The sequence below is a fragment of the Rutilus rutilus genome (assembly GCF_951802725.1).
Source record: "Rutilus rutilus genome assembly, chromosome: 24".
Taxonomy (NCBI): Eukaryota; Metazoa; Chordata; class Actinopteri; order Cypriniformes; family Leuciscidae; genus Rutilus; species Rutilus rutilus.
In genome coordinates this window covers 17,651,317-17,672,785 of record NC_140228.1, presented here as the reverse complement: position 1 = coordinate 17,672,785, position 21,469 = coordinate 17,651,317, and the positions used below count along the sequence as shown (strand labels likewise).

At 38.3% G+C, this 21,469-nt stretch overlaps 1 protein-coding gene across 2 annotated transcripts in view; it reads left to right on the top strand.

The window, feature by feature from the left end:
- Window positions 1-21,469, top strand: part of stau2 (staufen double-stranded RNA binding protein 2) — a 120,633-nt gene that overhangs the window by 11,032 nt on the left and 88,132 nt on the right. For both annotated transcript variants that reach the window (XM_084398630.1, XM_084398631.1), the window contains exons 4-5: window positions 1,103-1,262; window positions 2,188-2,323. In XM_084398630.1, coding sequence (XP_084254756.1) covers window positions 1,103-1,262; window positions 2,188-2,323 — 296 coding nt within the window. The remainder of the gene's footprint in view (window positions 1-1,102; window positions 1,263-2,187; window positions 2,324-21,469) is intronic.

Sequence of the window (21,469 nt, the reverse complement as noted above, 5' to 3'; positions counted from 1 at the left end):
TATGGACAATGTCAGTTAAGATTACGGTGACTTTTACCTTTTGTAAAAAGATCTGGAAAAATTACCTCAGGTAATGCCAATCCAGTCCGAATGCGAATGTGTTGAATGTGATTGCTGATGTTGTATTATCCTAACACTTCCCCCTTGTGTGTTTTTTTACTTACCTGAGCTACCGTTTGGACACCAGTCTTCAGCATGCTTTCATTTAATTTCAATATGAATGGTATCCGATGAAAAAATACAATTATAAAATTAGCCAAATCGAAAAAAAAATAAAAAAAATAAAGTTTTAATATCAGTATCAAGTAAGAGTAAGATGCTTGTTCTGCACATGACCTTCTGTATCGCCCACGTCTAGAAAACACACACTCACACCTCTGTAAAAAACACGGAGATGTAAGTCCCGTCCGAATTGGTACATGAAATCACAGACGTTGAGTGATAATAAATTGTCGTTTTGAAAACTAGTCCCGTCCGAATAGGGCTTAACTCTGCATAACATGAAACACGCTGATGACGTAGAAATAATCTTGAACAAATCACCTACCCTGCCTTTAACAAATGAAACCTTATTGTAAAGTGTTACCAATAAATTTAAGACATATTAATTGAATTAGTACATTCATTTTATTTATTAAACTTAATACAAATATTTAACCTAAACATACAGTATTTATAGTGTTGTCTTGCAAGAACTCAAATCATGTCACTCAAGACAGTCCCTCAGGTGATCCTTTTAGATCATCTTGCAAAAGTTAGGTGTATTGCTGCCAAGAGCCCAAATCTGTAAAAAAAAAAAAATGCTTAGGAAGTATTGGATAATGTGCAGTCATTAATGCAAAATAAAACCTGACATGGCAATCAGGATCTTTCATAATCTTGAAAGCTTTTGTTTTGCGAAAATGACTTGCTGACGGTACATTATCCTACTTATTACATGGCTACTTAGCTAAATAAATAAATGCCCGGATGTGAAATATTGATTCGAGTTATTTTGTTACTTGTAGACAATGTGTAGATTAGATCAAATCTTTCACTTATAAAATAGTCCACTATAACACAAAACAATCAGCCTAGCTCTCCTGCTGGATTGTGTGTGCAGATCTTCACGGTGCAGCTGTGCTTGGGGAACCAGGTTTGGGAGTCAGAAGGCAGCAGCATCAAAAAGGCCCAGCACTCCACAGCTACCATGGCCCTGACAGAGAGCAGTCTCCCCCGACCTCCTCCCCGCTCCCCTAAAGCCGACAGCAACAGCAACCCAGGTACACACATCTCTCTGGGACATTATAACTGGGCATCATATGCTGTAGCAGAGCAGCGTTCTTCACAGGGGTCCGGGGTGGGATTGTAGGTAAACCATTTTAGCATCTTATCCGAAGGACGGTGCTTTTTGACAGTATGGTGTCCTCATCACTATACTGGGGCGTTAGGACCCACACAGACCACATGGTGAGCACCCCCCTCACTAACACCTCTTCCAACAGCAACCTTTTTTGCCTCAGGAGGTCTCCCATCCAGGTACTGACCAGGCTCAACCCTGCTTAGCTTCACTGGGCAACCAGTTTTGGGCTACAGGGTGAAATGGCTGCTGGCGCTAAGTAATAGGCTGTAAAGTAGAGCAGTGTTCTTTAGTGGGGGTGAAATAGTTTGAAGCAAAATAATGAAATAGGCATCATCTCAGCTTTGCAGGCAACTTTACTGAACAAGGGTTTGATGATAAACAAATCACGTTGAAAGCATAACAAAACAGCTGTAGAGCTGATGATACAGACTGACGCTCTGGCTCCACCCCCTTCCTGCTCACACGCGCCACTGCTCATGGGTAATGTAGTTTGTTTGAATATATTGTAAAGGTTAACAACAAAACAATCATAAACATTAAATCAATTATAATCATTTAACCTTAGTTATAATTATTCAACGTCAATCAACTGCAAATTATAAATTGCAACAGGGGGTCCAGGGTGGGCTTTCAGGTCAACATGCAGAAGGGGACATATTTAAGTATTTCTTCACCATGAATTCTGCTGTTAAACACTATTATTATAAAAAATAAGTTGAAATTATTATTAATTCAATAATTTATTTATTTGAATTATAATTTATTATATTTTTCAGTTTTTTCTGTAAATTTTTCAGTACATTATGGAACAGGGGGTCACTGATCCATCTTTTTCCTATTTGCAGGCAGCATCACTCCTACAGTGGAGTTGAATGGCTTGGCCATGAAGCGAGGGGAGCCAGCTATCTACAGACCCCTGGACCCCAAACCCATTCCCAACTACAGAGCCAATTACAACTTTAGAGGAATGTTCAACCAGAGGTATGTGCTTCAGCCTGAGGATTTTTTTATTAGGACGTCAATGTCTCTGAAGCAGAACTGTTATTATCATGAACGCTAGATTCTAGGAGTTTCAGTTTCTGGTAGATGTATTATTTGTCCGTACTGCCATCCAGTGGTGTCATACTTGTGTTAGGTCAAACATAAAGTGCACAGTGAACTCAGATTGGCTGTCCAAATAGGGTTAACTAGGGTCTGATTTTAGAGATTGACCACTGTATTCAACATTTTAAACATTAAGATGCATGGTGTGATTTTGTACTAAAGCTTTCACTGTTGGTCAAGAGAACAACTTTTGGGAATGTGATAGAAATTTTGCTCATTACCATTAGGTGGCAGTATTGCTCTTTTTTTCTTGTGTAAGAGGACTTTGACTGCACCCATATTTTGCATAAGACATCAAGAGGAAACCCAACACACTAACAGAAATATAAAAGTAATCAAAACAGTATTTATACATGTATTAATATTGCCATATGTTTGGATGATGATGTGTTGGAAAAATCTTTTTTGAATGTTTGGTTTCTAAATATCTTTTGAATCATGATGGCTTCATGCTCTTGACAGACAATAATTTACAACACACACACACACACACATACACACACTCACATTGTGGTTGGCATGAATTGCAAGTGAACTCTTTTATTCTTATTTAATGTAGTCTGGGTCATAGTTTCTTGTACCTTTCCTTTCGTTCATTGTTTTTGAGGATGTGGCTTGTCTCACAACCTGCCCATGTCGACATCTGCCCTATTTGATTTGTGCTGCAAAATATCGAATTAGATATCATTTAAGTATTTAATTCTATTTCTAGCGATATTTTTGAAGATTCGCTATACTTTTGTATATGCTTAGAGCTTGAGTGAACGTTTAGCTCCGCAACTAAAAAATGTGATGTTTTTGCAAACTTTGAGTCGTTGTTGGTGAGGTTTATTCCAGCTGAACTGGCAAGAATGAAAAGAAACACGCCGACACTGACGTATTCATCCGCTAAAAGGCATGACCAGCGAGAAGCAATGTTGACGCTAATCTGAAAACTACACATTACAAGGAGCACATTACACCTTAATCCTGTTGTCATTTGAAGCTTTTATTTAGACATTTGCTTTCGATTGAAGCTCTGTGGACACTGTGAGAACAAAGACGAGGTGAGAAACCTGAGTCTTGTAATGCTAAGATCCCAACCTGGTATCAAAAAGCATTAAAGGGCCTGCGTGTAGTGATTTAATGGAAAAAAATGCATATACGGTTCTTCGCTGCACATCTAGAATTTCTGTGATGTAGTCTTTGAAATAGTAATACAACAAGGAGCCAAAGTAAATCGGATCCTCCGTGTGCTTACATCATTTTGGTGCGGAGCCTGGCCGGAGACCACCGTGAGGGACTGTTATAGATATTAATGGTGTTGCAAATTTATTCTACGCTTGAGTTTTCTGCCCTCTCCTCAGTCAACACAGATTCTCTCAGAGGTGTTACAAGCCTTGTATAATTTAAGCACAGATTCACTTATTCACAGCTCTCTAATTGAAAGGCTTTATTAGAATATTGATGTTGTGACTGTACTGTTCATTATGGAGAAGAGTAATTGCATGGCTGTAGTGAGGTGAGGGATTATGAGACTGAGAGTATATGTATATATATATATATATATATATATATATATATATATATATATATATATATATATATATATATATATATATATATATATATGTATGTATGTGTGTGAATATCAGGAAGGATATTGATTAGCAAAAATGTATTTTGATTTATGAATTGGTTAAAGGGGTCATATCATGAGGAATCTTTTGAGATATATAATAACATAGTCTGACTTCTGTAAATCAGAGTAAGCTTGTTTTGTGCTTCTGAAACTTTGTTAGAGAGCTGAATCAATTTGAGTGCGGTGAGTTAATAAGGAAGAAGTGGGATGTTATTTTCGGAAAATCTTAGTTTAGTGTAGCACCTACAGCTCTGTATATCCTTCTGAAAGTTACCAGTGTTAGAAACAAGTGACTGATTTTTCTTGGCTTAATTTAAATAAAACACATTTTACTAACATTATGAATGGACCCTTGACCCCAGCTTTTTCCACTTCAGTACGTGCATTTACATGCACTTTAATAGTTTGATTTTAGAAATAATTTGTCTTTTTAAAATGTCATGGAAACAACTGAAATTGTACTGATCTGATTTTTGCATACTAACAGACCTCGATAATACTATTGTATCTTTGCTTCGTCTGGCATGTATACGTTGATCATGCGTTGATCAAGTTTGTGGTCTGTACGATTTTTTTTAAAACTGTTTTTGAAAGAAGTCTCTTATGGTTACCAAGGCTGAATTTATTTAATTAAAAATGCATTCATAATTGTGAAATATTTCTATTTTAGTATATTTTTCAAATGTAATTTTATTTCTGTGATTGCAAAGCTGAATTTTCAGCAGCCATTACTTCGTCACATGATCCTTCAGAAATCATTCTGATATGCTGGTTTGGTTCTTATGAAACAAATGTTTCTTATTATCAATGTTGCAAACAGTCGCTTAATATTTTTGTGGAAACCATGATATTTTTTTTAGGGTTCTTTGATGAATTGAAAGTTCACAATAAAAGCATTTATGTTAAATAGAAATATTGTGTAACTACCATTTTTGGAATGGTAGTATATACTTGGAAAGAAAGATTTAGCTTGGTTATACCTTTGCTCGTATTTACTGATATCCACTTATTACAGACCTGGCTAACTGAGTCTGAGCTGTATTAACTCACTCGTCATATCCTCTCTCAGTCCATAGAGACTGCAGTGGTGCAGATTAACAAAAGCATCTTTTCTGAGAAACAAATCATGTACCCAAGAGTTTAAAGTGGAGCTGTAAATTCCTCATTATCCCAGCTTAGTTAGACTCAGACCAAATCTACACTGTCATCCTGGCTCAGCTTATGTGTGGATCTGAGTAAGAATTAAGCTGCAGTCTGGTAGCATCACACAGTTACCTCAGTTATACAGGCCTTTGCTCTGACTAACATCAGCCTTTGTGTTCCTTACAACATTTTGTATGCATCTGCCTTGGGGAGCGCCTGCATTCTTTCAGAGTCGAAATTTGGATGGGTTTTTTCCGGGACGACCTCACCTTCTCTTATTTGGGCATGACAGTAACGTTGTGTCTGTGCTTAACTGTTACAATAATGAGGATAATTACTGTTGAGCCTCTCCAGTGATATTTCCTGGTCTGATATTGAGCTGTGGCAGCAAAGACTGGAAGCTCAGTGGAAGAGAGCTTGTTAGCCGAGCCGGCGTAGTGGAGGTGGAAATGCGTCACTGTCTAGGCCAAATCAGCACCTTGGTTTGTTTTGATTGCAATAAAGATAAAATGGCTCTGAGGTAGGGTTGGCTCAATACCAGATTTTGGTACCCCAGCATCCATACCTTCCTCCATGCAAAAAGATGGTAGGTATAGGCCACTAAATATGGGTGATAGATTTGCATGTCATTTAAGTGGAATGTTTACTCATAGGCTAATTGAAATATGCCGTATTTTAATCAGGTAAAGTCAAAGGATGAACAACTATCCATTAATAGTGTATAATATTTATCTAGAAAAATATTATCACAAGGTGTGCATCTTAGCATATTTTCACATTGAATTTCCAAATTGGTATTTTCTACTTATATTCCAGAATACAAAAATTGATCAAGAAATTTTTGACCATTACCTTACTTGATGAAATGGAAACACTTAAATATGAATGACACCATTACTGTGCGTGCTCGACAGGGAGTTCCTCAAGGTTCAGTGTTGGGCCCAACTCTGTTTAGCATATATGGTTCCACTTGGGCATATTAATAGGAAGTATGGCCTTGGGTATCACTGCTGTGCTTATGATACTCAAATTTGCATCACCACTAGCCCTGATGTCAGCTGCACGTTAGCTGTTTTGAAGGAGATACTCAAAATCAGAATTTGAATGCACCATAATTTCCTGAGACTGAATTGCTCCAAAACTGGGCTTATGCTGATTGGTACGATGGCGGCTTCTTGGAATGTTGATTATATTAGTTTGGTTGTCGATTCCAATATAGTTCCCACTTGGAATTTGGGTGTCATGTTTTTTTAATCCTCACCTAACATTTAATGAGCATACAAACCATATTTCAAAAATATTGGCCGTTTTTTTACTTTTCTCTGATGCGGAAAGGCACATACATGTCTTTATTACGTCCAGATTTGACTATTGCTCTCAGTTGCACTGGCTTTCCATTCTCGCTAGAATTAATTTTAAAGTTCTCGTTTTAACATTAAAAAAACATTACATGGGGATGGTGTATCTTTGTGATCTCATTAATCCATATACTCCACCATGGTCTCTCTGTTCTGCTAACACTTTCTTTTCATCAGCCTTCATGTGAATTTCATTGTGAAAAGATCATGGGGGAAAGATCCTTTTCCTACAAAGGCTTTCTTACAAAGTTATGGAATGTTCTTCACTTCACTATCAGGAATGCTCCTCTGGAACATTTAAAATAGTTAAATCACATTTATCATTTATTAAAGGTTGTTTTTAACTAACTTACTGTTTTCTTTTATCCTTTTTGCTCATTATTTTCCTTTTGTCTGTTTTTACTGTAGCGCTTTGAAAAGCGCATTATAAACAAAATGTATTATTATTGGTTAATTATTGGTAATTAGTGATGCACCAAAATTTAGGCAAATATTTTCGTCTGCCTAAATTAGTGTCACTAATTACTAAGCAATGCTGTACGCAGTCGATGTGTGAGCAAAAACTTCTCTAAACATTTGTGGCACACCTGTACCGGTACCATCCAATAATCACAATAAGCTCTGTGCATGTTTCTTTTACATTCTGTCAATTTTATCATGAAATTTAAAGAATATATGTGGTTTTGACACTCTTTAATTTGGCATACTGGCATATCACATTTTTGACAGGGTTTGATATTTGAACTTTAAAATGTTCTGTTTTTCCAACTGTGTACCCCACAAACCTACACTGAAGAGCAGTGATTTAGAGATAAGTATAGAAACCTGTTTATTGCTCTTGATGTGACTTTCAGAATGAAATTTGTCCTTCATGACCGACAGTTGTTTCGGTTGGATGATTTATGTTTGTGGCATTGCTGTTAGCAAGATAAGATAGTAAAAGGACGGTGCTTTACACTCAACAACTACTCCCTCAACCCTGAGCAAAACACACCGGCTTACTAAGAAATGCAATGTTTAGTCAATACACTATCATTCCTGATTTCAGTATTTCAGTGTTTCTCATCCATATTCATTTTGGTGAAGGGGAAATCTTTGTTCAGTGGAAGTGATTTATCTTTCCCGTTACATCTGAGTCATGTTTTTTAATCATGTTGGTCACCGTCAAACATTCCAAAGATAAAGCTGGTGAACATGACTGGCGTTAAGATAGTCATGCATAAATTGACTCTTGGTCAAAACAGAGGAACTAAAACTGAAACTAAAAACTTTTTTTTTTTAAAAGCTACTTGAATTAAAATAAACATATTTTATTGCAACTATTTGCCAATGCAACATTTCTCATTTTCATTTAGTTTAACTTGATGTATTACAATTTCTAAACCTAAAGCTTATACTGTGTATATATATGTATGTGTGTGTATATATATATGTGTATGTGTATATATATATATATATATATATATATATATGTGTATGTGTGTATATATATATATATATATATATATATATATATATATGTGTGTGTGTATATATATATATATATATATATATATATATATATATATATATATATATATATATATATATATATATGTGTGTGTGTGTGTATATATATATATATACACACACACACATATTTAACAAAACTATCAAAACTGACAAAAACACACAACAGTAGTTGTGTTTACTAAAAATTTAACTAATATGAAAATGAATATGGAAAATATAAAAATAAAAACCGATTCAAAATATCAATAAAAAAATATTAGTATCTCAGTTACTAAAATAACACTGGCTGGTTACAGGAAAGGGATGAAATGTTATTTGCATAATGAAAATTGCAGAAGAAATCTTCTGACCTCACAGGAATTCATTTAGGTATCATTTCAAACACTCTTTACTAGAGTACTGTGTTTTACAGAATTACTGTCTGCATCCATTTAACACTTTTTTATTTTTTTTAGTTTGGCACTTTAGCTGCCAAGCCAGACACATGCCGTTAACCCTCTATTTTTTCACTTATTCGCTGTTCAGAAAAAATGGCAACAAATTGCATTGCTGAATTTAAAAGGAAAAATAATTTAATAATTATTAATAACATTCTGTTTTTAAGTCACAAGACATTTGTTGTTCTCTCAGGGAATTCTGAAAAGGATTCCCTTAACTGTAGTTTTCATGAGTTCCAAATGTATTAATCTATAAAAGAAGCATTAATTAGAGTACAAATCGATAACTTAAAAGAAATTCAAAAATGTATCACTACCTTTTAAAAGTTTGGGGTCAGTAAGATTTTTTTTTTTTAAGAAATGAATGTTTATTTAGCAAGGGTGGATTAAATTGACAGTAAAGACATTTATAATGTTGCAAAAAATTTCAATTTCAAATGAATGTTCTCTTTTTGAACTTTCTATTCATTAAATAGTCCCAAAAAAATAAATCATTCTAATCAAACATCTACTTGATAATACTCCCTGAGAAGAAACATTATCTTTGCCTAGAGTGCAACAACCCAGCCATTGAATTTACAAGGGACTCAGAGCTGAAAACTAGGCCAGCAACAGCAGTAAACTTCCAATTAAATTCTGTATGATGTCTCACTAATAATCAAGTCATTTCATATTCATTAACCAGTGGCCAGGACTGTAATCTTATGAAGGCCCACCAAACAGCACTTTGGAGAATCCATTAAGCATTCCAACAATATGATGTCTGTGTCCAGACGTACATCCAGGAGGCTGCCAGAATCCACAGTTCATAAACGATTGAATAAAAGTGCTGTTATTAGGGTTCTGTGCTTCTCGCATAAGCAGCTGCCAGAATAATCACTTATTTACCCAATATCAGTATCAAATGCAGAAATGACCCCAGCCCTGCTTCTGTTTGAGGGCTTCAGGCAGAAAATTTTGTCATCAGGGCAAATTGCCAGAAACTCATAAAGCAAAGGTTTATGTGCAGCTCTTGGGTTACGGTGGAATAGTGCACGATTCTGGAACATACATTTTTTTTTTTAATTAAAAGTTTTAAATGACCTTGTGGATCATTATTCTATTTTTTTTTTTTTTTTAAGTTGATTTGAACTTATGAAGAAAATCTGAATTCCCCCACTGAAATGCTTGGGTGTTGCTGTGGTTGATAAGATCATTGGAGTGTATTTTTTGTTGGTTTTTTGTTTTTGCATTGCCATGTGGTTGCTATGGTGTTACGGGTGGTTGCTAGGGTATTCTGAGTGCTCAAACGAGCCTTTATGATATTTTGGTCTCCAGGTATGATATTAAATGCAAATCTTTGAATATTTGCCCATTTTATCATCTGCAGGTAAGCGTACTAGTGGTGTGCAAAAGTCTTGGGCACTTTAGTATTTTTACCCCCCTAAAAAATGGTTTAAGCGGTACCCATATATTGTGCATATTGTGCTTTTGAATCTCATTTTCTTGGCATGTTTGCAGTCAACTACAACCCAGCTGCAGAGCTGCTCCACGTAATGGATCTCCCAGGTCAAATGAGGTCTTTTTGTGTGAGCTGGAGCAGTGTGAGGCTAGCTCATTGTTCTGGAGGTCTCATGCTCAGCCCAGCTGTTGTGGTCCAGCCTCATACTTGTGGTTTGTTAGCATGAATCACTCCAAAACTCACATTTATATTTAAAGGCCGGACCAGCAACTCCTTCGTAGATTCAGTGGTTCCTTTTCCGCTCTTATCTTGTTCCTTTCCGGGGGGCGTCAGAACACATGACTTCCTGTAAATGATGAGGTGAGGGGTGTTTGTTGGAAATGTGTGTTTTGGAGTACTCAGCGGAGACCCTCCCTGTTGTTGCACAAGTCATGTGCCTCCCTTCACACAGAGGTGGAGTTGCTATGAAAATGCTTTTTTTGATGGTGGCATTGTTTTGTTTGGGCGAGTCATTAATGCGCTTGTGGCTTGCAGTTGGAGGACAGCTGCTTGTCTTTAAGTCATACAGTGTGTTTCTCTTCTGTGTTTGGCTCCAGGTGCTCGCTGCTTACAGAGCCACACAGGTGTGTCTCACAAGGGGTCTGTTTTGGTGTCTGTCCTTCTTTATGGTTTGATCTCTCATGGCAACCATCCAACATGTACAGTAAAGCAAATACGGGATGTCCCGAGCTGATCTCAGGGATCGGTATCGGGCCGATTAAGTATTTTTTAACTGATCGCTGATTCGCTGTCCGCTATCCTACTAAGCCCGATCCTTTATTTTACACCAGCTGTCATGCGGGTGTTGTGCAGTAGGTGGCGGTAAGCACCTTTTAAGTGGGTTTGTCAACCGCCATTAAAAGGAAAAGAAAAAGCTTGAATGTGTGTGAGACACATAGACAGTAAAAGAAATGGACACAGCGACCCCATTGGATTCAACGGAGACAAAGTGAAGCCAATTAGAAACTCTTACTTCCTGGGGGTCCAGCGTACTGCGCAGACTCAAACTGAGCTCGACGACGTAGATGTGACGTGAGCAAACCGTCTGTCTTCTAGTAGCTGTGCCAAGATCAATCTGAATCATTACCTTCCGAAACTCGCAGAGACGGAGAGCGTGAGTATGAGCTGTCCATGATCTTGGAGCAGGAGAAACTTTTTGTAGGTGTTCTGATTAATTACTTTGTCATTTTGCCTCGACGTCCTCCCGATTGCCCGCGAGCTTCTACTCCTGTCCATACGGTCATTTCCTACTGTGCGACAGAGAGTCGCGTGGCTGTGACGCAATCGTTAGCCTACTTTTACAAAAACTGCTTCTACGGGGCCATAACGTAAGCTACAAGGTAATGAAGCCTTTTATACATTTTCGTGTTTCTTTAGAAATAAATAATGGACAAATGGAGTCTTTAAACGCCTCAGATGTGAAGTTATTCGCTGTCAAAGTGACGCCAAAATGAATGGGAGTCAATGGGATGCTAACAGCAGGTGGGGTTCCGCTAGCCAATGGCGGCGCCCGGGGGTACCTTCAAAATAATACAAATCCCTGCCCCCCTGGTGAGACACGCGAGATCCAATGAGGTCTGTTCTAGCGCATAACACACGTTCAAGATTCCGTGTTTAGCATATTTGATGCACACTTTTGTAACGAAACACTTAACTTAATTTATTGACTGTTTATTTTAATCTGTCGTCAGACTACCTGTGATGTCGTTGCCATAACACGTTGCTGTGGGTTGTGTCTTGCTTCGAACTTGACTGACAGATTGGCATTGACACCATTAGCTTAATGCTTTCTAACCTTAAATCCACTTATTTTCTTATTGTTGCAACTATTCTGCTTGCATATAAAATCAAGAAGTTTAAGATATCCTTTTTTTCTTTCTTTCTTTTTTACATTTGAGCGCCTGAGAAACTTTCTGCTCATTTCTGTATATACATTGGATTTAATTTATTAAAGGCACACTATGCAGTTTCCGTTTTTCTCAAACAGCGACCCCTAGAGTCGCTGTGGAGTACTTGTATTTAACGTTACTGTCGTAAATACCACTCACGCAGAGCCGTCTCTGCACTCTTCCGACCGCGTTTTCTTCGTCGACTCTGCCATGATTCATGTCTGAAATGCGTGCTAGTGTCTTCCATAGAGGCTGCTTCATATGTTGTTGACGTATGTGACGGCGTGCCATAAAGCAAGTCGTGATTCTCGCGAGATTTGTCAGGGCGCCACCTCTCAAACTTGCAAACGTCCGCCCCCATGCTTTGCTATCGGGATGATTCGCCCTACTACGAGTTCGTTTACCATCGAAATTATTTCGAAGCTGTTATATTAAGGTACAAATCTTGCATAGTGTGCTTTTAACTTTAATGTACTTGAAGTGTGCACAAAATACTAGGAAAATACAAGTATCTGATTGCAACCCTGTATCGGCAGATACTCAATGTTCAATGACTCAGATCGGTTCGAGGGCACAAAAAACTTGATCGGGACATCCCTAATGGTAACACCACTTTTAAAGGGTTAGTTCACCCAAAAATGAAAATTCTGTCAGTAATTACTCACCCTCATGTTGTTCCAACCATGTAAGTCTTTCGTTCATCTTCGGATCACAAATTAAGATATTTTTGATGAAATCTGACAGCTGTCTCACTCCTTCATAGGCTTTCAGAGGGACCGAAACTCGCCGGCCCAGAATAGTTATTAAAAGCATCGTTAAAATAGTCCAAGTGACTACAGTGGCTATACATTAAGTTTATCATGCGACGACAATACTTTTTGTGCGGGAAAAACAACAAAAATAACGACTTTATCCAACTATTAGTGTTCTTCAATGTGGGCCTCTGACGAGAGTTCACGGGAGCGCCAGGACGCACGCGCGAGAACTGAGATTACGGCGTTCTTCTTCTACTACTACTTGTTACTGGCTGCTCACTCCTTGGGAGTATTACCGCCATCTACTGTACAAGATGACGTCCCGACATTGCCGGAAGCGCAAAACGGTCTGTTTATAAGCAGAGGAAGACGCGCGCTGTATGTAAGCTATTGAATTCGACACTTATTGTGATTTAGGTCTCGATGATGTCGGGACGTCATCTTGTACAGTAATCTCTATATTGGCCAGAGGCTGGAGACTACAGCCAGTGGTAGGAGCTAATTCCGCATGTTTTCAACCCGCCCATAGGGGGTGGGATCTCACGATAAAACTGTGTCTTTTCAGTTTCGAGTCAACCAGTAGCCTAGTTGTATCATTTCTTCCGATACTGCCCTCTGTAACTGGTAGGCGTGGCTTGGGAGTGGTCTCGTAGGGCAGCAAAGCCAGTGCATTCTGGGAGTTTCTGTCTTTCATCCACATGAGCCAAAAATACATTTTCTGTCTTTTCTCAGTCTAGAAGGCACCAACTTCTAAAATAATTTCACATTTCTACTACATAAATGACCCAATTTAAATACACATTCATCTTTCCAGCGGTGAACTATCCCTTTAATATTTGAACACTCATTTCAGCAGTTTCACTCACACATTTTCAGCGCTTTTTACCCAAATCAGCCATTTATATCAATGGGAATGAGAGATGACACAGCCATTGTATCACTACATGTAGGACTTGACATTAAAAGCCGCCAACTTCTGATTCAGATCGCCAGCTGTTTCATGAATCTTGTATATCAGGGTTTTGTGAAACTTTTTGACTGACTCATTAAAATGAAACCGTTCATAAGAGTAATTTGTTTTAAGGCCTTGTCCCAAATGGAACCCTAAGCCCTTGCGATCTTCCTCCAATTCCATATTTTCGTGACGTAGGCTAACGCCACTTTGACTGTCGGGTAAAAGTCTGCTACAGAGCTCACTTCAGTGCGGGCTTGGAAAAAGTGTGCGTCGATGGCTCATATCAACCACAAAGGGAGTGCTTGCGAGCACCTTTCTGAAAACTAAAATGACAAACGGGACATCATACGGTCTTGTTGACACGCGGCACAGAGGCTATTGTCCGAAAGACCACAGGTGCACATGAAGTGTGCCATTTGGGACATGGCCTAACATCAGAATATTGTGAATCTTTTTGGATAATTCAGTAAAAAGAACTGGTTCATAAGAGTCATTTGTGCACCAATCGGGATATTTAGGGTTTTAATTGACTCATTAAAAAGAACCGGTTGATTAGTTATTTGTTTGTGAATCAGGATTTTTTGTGATTGACTCATTGAACAGAGCTGGTTCATTAGAATCATTTGATTATTTATTTGCAGTAGAATGACATGTTTGTTGATATTATGTAAATTATACTAGTAGGGTAGTTAACAAATAGCGTGTAAAAAAAAAATGAAAAAAAGCTATGATCATTGCACTACAATCGCAGATAAACCTTTTCTAAAAAATTCCATCTGAAAGTTGTGAATGTTGTGATCACAGCAGTTGCTATACTGTCTTAATTAAAACAATCAGCTACTAGCATTTAAACTAATGCTGTAAATGAGGACAGAAGCAGCTGTGCCGGGCATCAGTCCAGCTTAAAACCATAGTGCCAAAGTTTTTTCATTAGCAGTAAATGGACTGACACTAAGTGCTCCTGGTACAATTTGAAGAGTTTGATGTATGAGTTATATCAGCCACCGTCTCTTCCTGCAGATGAGAATGACCTGAAGTCCAATTCAAACTCAAGATGTGCAAATACAATCTTAATAAGCCAGTGTCATTTTAAATCAACCATAACGAACCGAGGAGGGTCGGAATTTGACTCGCTGCTGCATTTCTGAAGTGATAAAACAGGGGAAACCTACTGATTAAACAGCAGAAAGCTTTGTAATCTCATGTTTGCAAGAGGAACCATAACACACACTGCAGAGGAATTTGGGTTTAGCTGACCTTTAATTAACATTATAAACACTGAAGTTCTGTACTATGTCATCCGAAAGGCAGATCAGGGGCTTTTTAATGGGGTATGTGGCTTATTTTGCCATTCTGGCTGTACTCTCTATTGTTAAGGACCATCAACCTCTGCTACAGCCCAATTAATGCTGGACCATGAATACTTAGCCGTGATTTTATACAGTTTTCGAGTCCAATGTGGATTGGATTCAACACCACCTGCTGATTTATTACAACGCTTTTGAAAGTGGCATGCTACCAAAATAAGTCTTTTGTACTACTTTAATACCAGCCAAGTATTTCCTGTATTATGTTGGTTCATACAATAATTCTGGTGAAAAAGCCCCATGGTGCCCCTGCCTGTGCTGTTGTATGTCAGTGGATGGTGTTTTTGAAGGCATCACACATCTTCCTTTCTTCATGGGGGGTTTGGTTTGCTCCATGTCTGTTGCCTTTCCATATCCCCTCCTGTGACAAGTCACATGTAGGAGGTCTTCACCCCCTGATGACAAACCTTTTGTGCTCAAGTGGGACTCTTTGTGGTATCATTTTGTCATTTTCCTTTACTCACATTTGTGGAAAAAGCTCCAGCAATGTGAAAGAAATCGACACATTGAGGGGATAACAGGAAGAAGTATCCATGTTTACCTTCTTTCTCAGGGGTACGTTGTCATTTCTTCTGCAGAGGTTTTGAAGTAAATCTGTGCCATGGGGACATGACCATGATTCAGGGACTGGTCAATAAAGTGCTATTGTCCTGTTGACCCATTTGATTGTGATTTTCCCCCCTTGTAGTAGAGGGTGTTTTTCACTTTCTGAAGGCCTGAGCTATATGACTATGGTTGTTTGGCTTCCCAGACATTGATTGTGTCACAGTTTGTCAGTACCAAATTAGTTATTGGCCAAAATATTAGACATACTATAATAGTATATAATTAATGTTAAAATGACTGATATGGTGATGGCTCAATTCACTTGTAGCATTTAAAATGATTGATTTAGAGTTTGTGTCATTTCTTATTTATTTATACAAAATAATATAGAATTTTAAGAATCTGTGCGTCAAACATCTATTTTATACAGGCAAGCACCACTTGCTTTTTCTTTTTCAGGAAAATGTCAAAATTAAATTGTATATGTTTCAGTTTCAGCACTTACATATTCCATAGCACTTTTAAGGTACAGTTAAATTAGAAATTTCATGATGAAATGATGATGAAATGTCATGGGCAAAAAAAGGTCCATTGTCAATAATGTAGTGATGCATGAAGCAAAGTTCACAAAGAAGTCACTTTCAATCCAAGCAGCTTCCTGTTGGTCAACGAATTGCATAATTAACACAAGTGAAATCTGCGTGGGGAAATGCACATTTTCACCCGCTTTCAACCTCACGCCAAATGCACAGATTCATGCACTGGACTTTGCATATGAAAATTCTCAGAGCAAAGGTAAATGTTACTGCACCTTTAGACAGAGGCTTGCAATTTACTTTCCAGTAGTTTTATTTAGGCATCTGACTGGAGAGACCCATCTGTGGGTTAAGGTCCTTGCACACAGAGTCCGAAATTCTCATTAAAAATTTTCACACGTTAAAAAATAAATATGACCTCACGTTGTGTCAATCATGTTTACACATGCCTCCGAAACTTTCGTCCGTCATAAAAAAAATCGTATTCATTTTTCTGCGTTTTTCGCATTTGTAGCAAGCATTTTGAGAGGTGTTTTGACAATTCTGAGCCACCGTACAAGTGAATGCCAAAATCCAGGACTGTTCAGGATCAATTGGTTCACGGAAATTGGTGGTCTTCTTTTTAATATGTGGCTCCAGTATCGCTAGCAAAGCATCAAACTGAGCCACTGACATCCTGAAGTGAACTTTGAATTGCTCGGGATAATCCTGCAACTCCTTGATAAGGAGGTGGAATTCTCCTTCCTCTCTATGCAATCTCAGGATTGTTGGATGGACCCAATATTTCTTCTTTTTTTTCTTTTTTTAAGAAGAGAGAGCAACAAAATCAACCTCACTGCTTGAAGACTCCACTTTGTATTGTTTTAGATTTCTTCGCAACGGGTTCATTAATATACATCGGACTCAGTGTGCAGGGTTTCTGTGCGTGACAATTTTTTAGGATGAGGAATACAAACAAGTAATAAAAACTCAGTGAGTGTTTTAGCGCAATTTTCTCACGTCATGGGATCACAACACTAAGAGATAGTAAATGAAAGAGAAAATAAGTTGCTCGAGAATATAACTTTCTCTTGAAATTCAAATGAACTTTCTGAAATCAAATCAGCAATGGATAATAAAAAAGGCACAATCACTTGACTAGTTGAACATCATTTTTTTTATTAGCTCATTATTTTTTACATCTTGTGTTCACTCAATATCCTCGATTTTCTCTGTATCAGCTTCCTTTTCTGCTTTGTCCTCTTCAGATTCTTCCTTCTTTTCTGCTTGACTATTGGCTTGTGACTTTGTAAACTCTTCTTCTGCTTTCGAGATATTTGCCAAAACATCCTCTGAAAGCCACGAGTCATCGTAGAAATCAGATACGCCTGATGAGGAAGCCATTGGTGTGGATGTCGCCATCTTTTGTCGCTTTGCTGAACGTTCTTCCATTTATTTTGCAACAACCTCTTGTCGTTTTCTCATATATTCTTGCTCCTTCTCCAAATCTTGATCGATACCTTCATTGATTTCTTGCCGTAATTCAGTGGAATTAATTGTGCTCATGACTCTTGTGAATACCTTCCTTACGTATTTCTGTGGAACAATAGTTTTATAGGTGAAAAGGCAATATTTTTCTTATTTCCCTTCATATAAAGTTTTAATTAATTTTTGAAGCATAAAGGAAATATTTTTGATCAATTCTTTTTTTCTAATATTATTGTAAATTTTAGAAGCTATCGATTGCAATTTAACTCGATAGCTATTATGGTTGCCGAGAAATTTGCAAAAAACGGAATTTTTTCTGGAATTTCCAGGAAATCCAAAATCTTTTCCTGGATTTTTTTTGTGTGTTCCCGAGATTAGACCTTCCTTAACATAATGCCGAAAACCCGAAATCTCTAGGTGGTCTGGTTGAGGAGTAGATAGAAGTGCAAGATTGGTGCGCAGAACAGAAATCATGAGTTGTTAATCGCAATTTTGTCCGGTGGAAAATTGCGCTAAAAACGCATTCAAAAATTTCAGACTCAGTGTGCGGGATCTTTACTCAGACTGTTTTATCATGCAGCTGGAGAATCTATAACACCTGTTAGCATGGTTAAACTCTTTTTCTTTAATCCTCACAGGAATTTCAGTCCTCTACACTGAAAATTCACAAGTGATGTTTATATATGTCTATGTAAAGGAGAACAAAACTGCGGTCTGGGCCTCCTGTTAGCAGTTAAAATGGCAAGAGATAGATTGAAGTCATCAGAGGCCCAGCATGTGCTGCTAGCTCTTACGTTATGTTAGTAACACGGATGATCAATCAATGATGAGAAAGAGAAATATTCTGGTGTATTGCCTGGCTGTTAAAAAGCCTGTCCAGGTGACTGATCAGTAGTCAAGACCCAGTCTATCCATCGCTTGTGTGTTTACCCAAAGTCACTGTACCGCAAGCCAGTTCAATTGGCGGCCATCTTGAAAACAGCTTCAGACACTTACTTCACTAAGCCCAAAGTATACTTAGCATAAGTTTTGATATGAATGTTAAAGGTGCAGTAGGACATCTGGGAAAATGCTAACTTTAGCCTGATTGCACTAAAAGCGTAAATTCCACCCTCCCTGCAAATCGCCGTCCAAAGCATAGCTCAGAAGACCGGAGACAACATTACTGCAATTCATCATGCGTCATTCACCGGTGAGAGAACTTTATAGTACAGTTAGTAACAGTACTACAACTACAATACGAAACGAAAACAAATTCTTAAAAATGGAATTAGATGCAGCAAGTTTTGGGTAAAAGCATAATTAGAATGGAAACGCCACTTTTAAGATTGCCCGTATTTTCGTTTTCGGTCAAAATGCCTTTTGAATGGGAGTGCTAGGGGAACTACAATGATAGCATCAAAATTGCTATCGACTACTTTTGACTGACAAAATTCCAGCCACCGTAAACACTTAACTGATAAAGTGAGTCGTACAAAACCTTTCTTTTTAGTAAACTTTGTTTATATACATTAATTATTGTATATTGTAACAGTAACATTAATAAAATACGATATGAATATCCCACATTTTGGTAACAGGGAGTTGAACCAATCAGCAGACGTTGCTGCTACGCTTAGGATTGTGGGTAGTGTAGTTTTTTTTCATACGATCGCGGATAAAACATGTTTTTCTTAAAACAGGGTTGATTTCATACGAACTTATAGCTTCTACAGGAGCAAAAACATTCGTTTCACAACCTCATAGCTCGTGGTCAGTCTACCTCGGATGGTTTAGACATTATGGCTGATAATCTAAATCCTTATGGAGAAATACTGTTGACCGGAAGTTCTGAATCCCTACTCCGCGTTCCGGAAGCAGGAAGTGTGACATAGGCCTATTCAACATGATGTGGAGAGCGCAGTTCATGGTTGCATAGCAACGACAGACGCCACGGGAACGCAAACGCTTTGGAAACAAGGAGACAGCGGCACAGCCGCGCTTTCCACGCGTTTTTAGACACGATATGTGTACGGCGATGCGCACGTATTTTAATGAAAATATCAAGCGCTATATCGAACATTTTTTATAGCGTTACCGACAATGGTGTACCGTTAGCCTGGTTAAAACCAGACCATTCTCAGTAGTAACTCATTAATAACTAATTTCCAAAGGGGCGTCACCAACGGACGTCGCTCAAATGCCTCTGGGCGCAATTGGATAGACCTAAAACCAATCAGAGTTATCGTCATCGTGTAAAGCCATATGCTGCGTCCCAATTCGCCTAAGTTACACTACGCCATAAAAGTATGTACTCTCTTTGTGAAGAAAAGGTATTTACTTTTGAATGTGTAGCAAAAAAGTAGGCAAGCTTTGGGACATACTACTTCGTCATCTTTATCGGACGGATCTGTCGCGTGCATCCTGTCACGTAAACTGCCCTGTCAATCATCTTGTCACAGTTAAAATCCTCTATTAAATCTAATTTAATTTCCTACCGTTTCGGAGAGAAATGTAGTAGCACGTTCATCTGCCAGTGGGTCTTTCATGGAGACTGTCCTCATGTGTTTGCAATTTGAATATAATAATGCATTTAAAAGTTGGTGCGCTTCACCAACGGATGTCGCTCAAATGCCTCTGGGCGCAATTGGATAGACCTAAAACTAGACTTGTAGTCAAGACCGCCTACACTGAGACCAAGACACTACCAAGACCAGAGGGTATCGAGACCAAGACAAGACCAAGACCAAGACAGACCAAGTCAAGACCAAGACCAAGACAGACCAAGTCGAGACCAAGACCAAGTCGAGACCAAGACCGAGACCAAGTCGAGACCGAAAAAAAACAAACAAAAAAACAGACTAGTGTTGAAGCTAAGCAATAACTATTAATTCAAGAACATAAGCATACTAGGGTTCAGCCGCAGTTTACATTCAATACATATTAGACGGTATTACTTCAACTACACAGGCAGAACAATACAGAGACAGACCATGTCATGTGTGTGACTGTGAGCTCACTGTAAATGTTTTTGCAGACTGGGTGAGATCAACTGTGTAGCAATTGCATGACGGCTGTTACTGCACTATTAGAGGATTGAGACTCCCTTAACTTTTGTGTAGGCTACTGTTGAGGACTGACATGACTGGTACTGACTGGTTCATCTGACAAAACATCAAACACCTCCAACACCATCTTGCTCCTCCAACAACTGTCTAAAGAATAAGAAATATGTAACCAATTGAAATTATACTTAATGTGTAGATGAAATTGTAACATCAAATTAAAGATACACAATTATAAACTTGGATTAGGCCTAATGTTTAGTCAACACAACGGAGATATGCAGATGATATTTAAAAGACCATTTATTTAGTCTAACACCACCATCCTAAATACAATACTGTAATCAAACAACACACACACACACAGAGATATCAAAGACACAAATTCATCTAAGCAAATGCCTGCCTATCTCTGCCGATTTCGGAGTCTCCAAATGAATCCATTCTGCAACTTTTAAATACATAATAAAATGTTTAAAAATGAAATTATAGGCTTAAGTGCAGGATCTGAAAGTTGGTCGTTTTGTCGCTATGGTTACACACACACACACACACACACACCGTTTGCGGTGCGCTCAAAGTCATCTGTCAGTTGTGCAGTTACCCAAAATCTCCTGAATGAAGTTAAAACCCATCATGTCACTGATATGTGTTTTTTAAATCAAGTGATCAAAGTGCTCGTAGCCGCTGCGATCAGTGGCGCGGATACAGTGTTTTCTCGTGTGGCTCGCGCACACACCGCACCGTCTTCACTCGGACGTGCGCTTCAATCTGTTCCGTTGCGGATAATAATATTGCATTATCGAACGTTGTGTCGTCGTGGATATTGTAGTATTGTATTGCTAAATCCCCCGACCACTATGTCCGATGTCGGTCTGAGACAGCGAGACCTAGACAAGACCGAGAGGTCCGA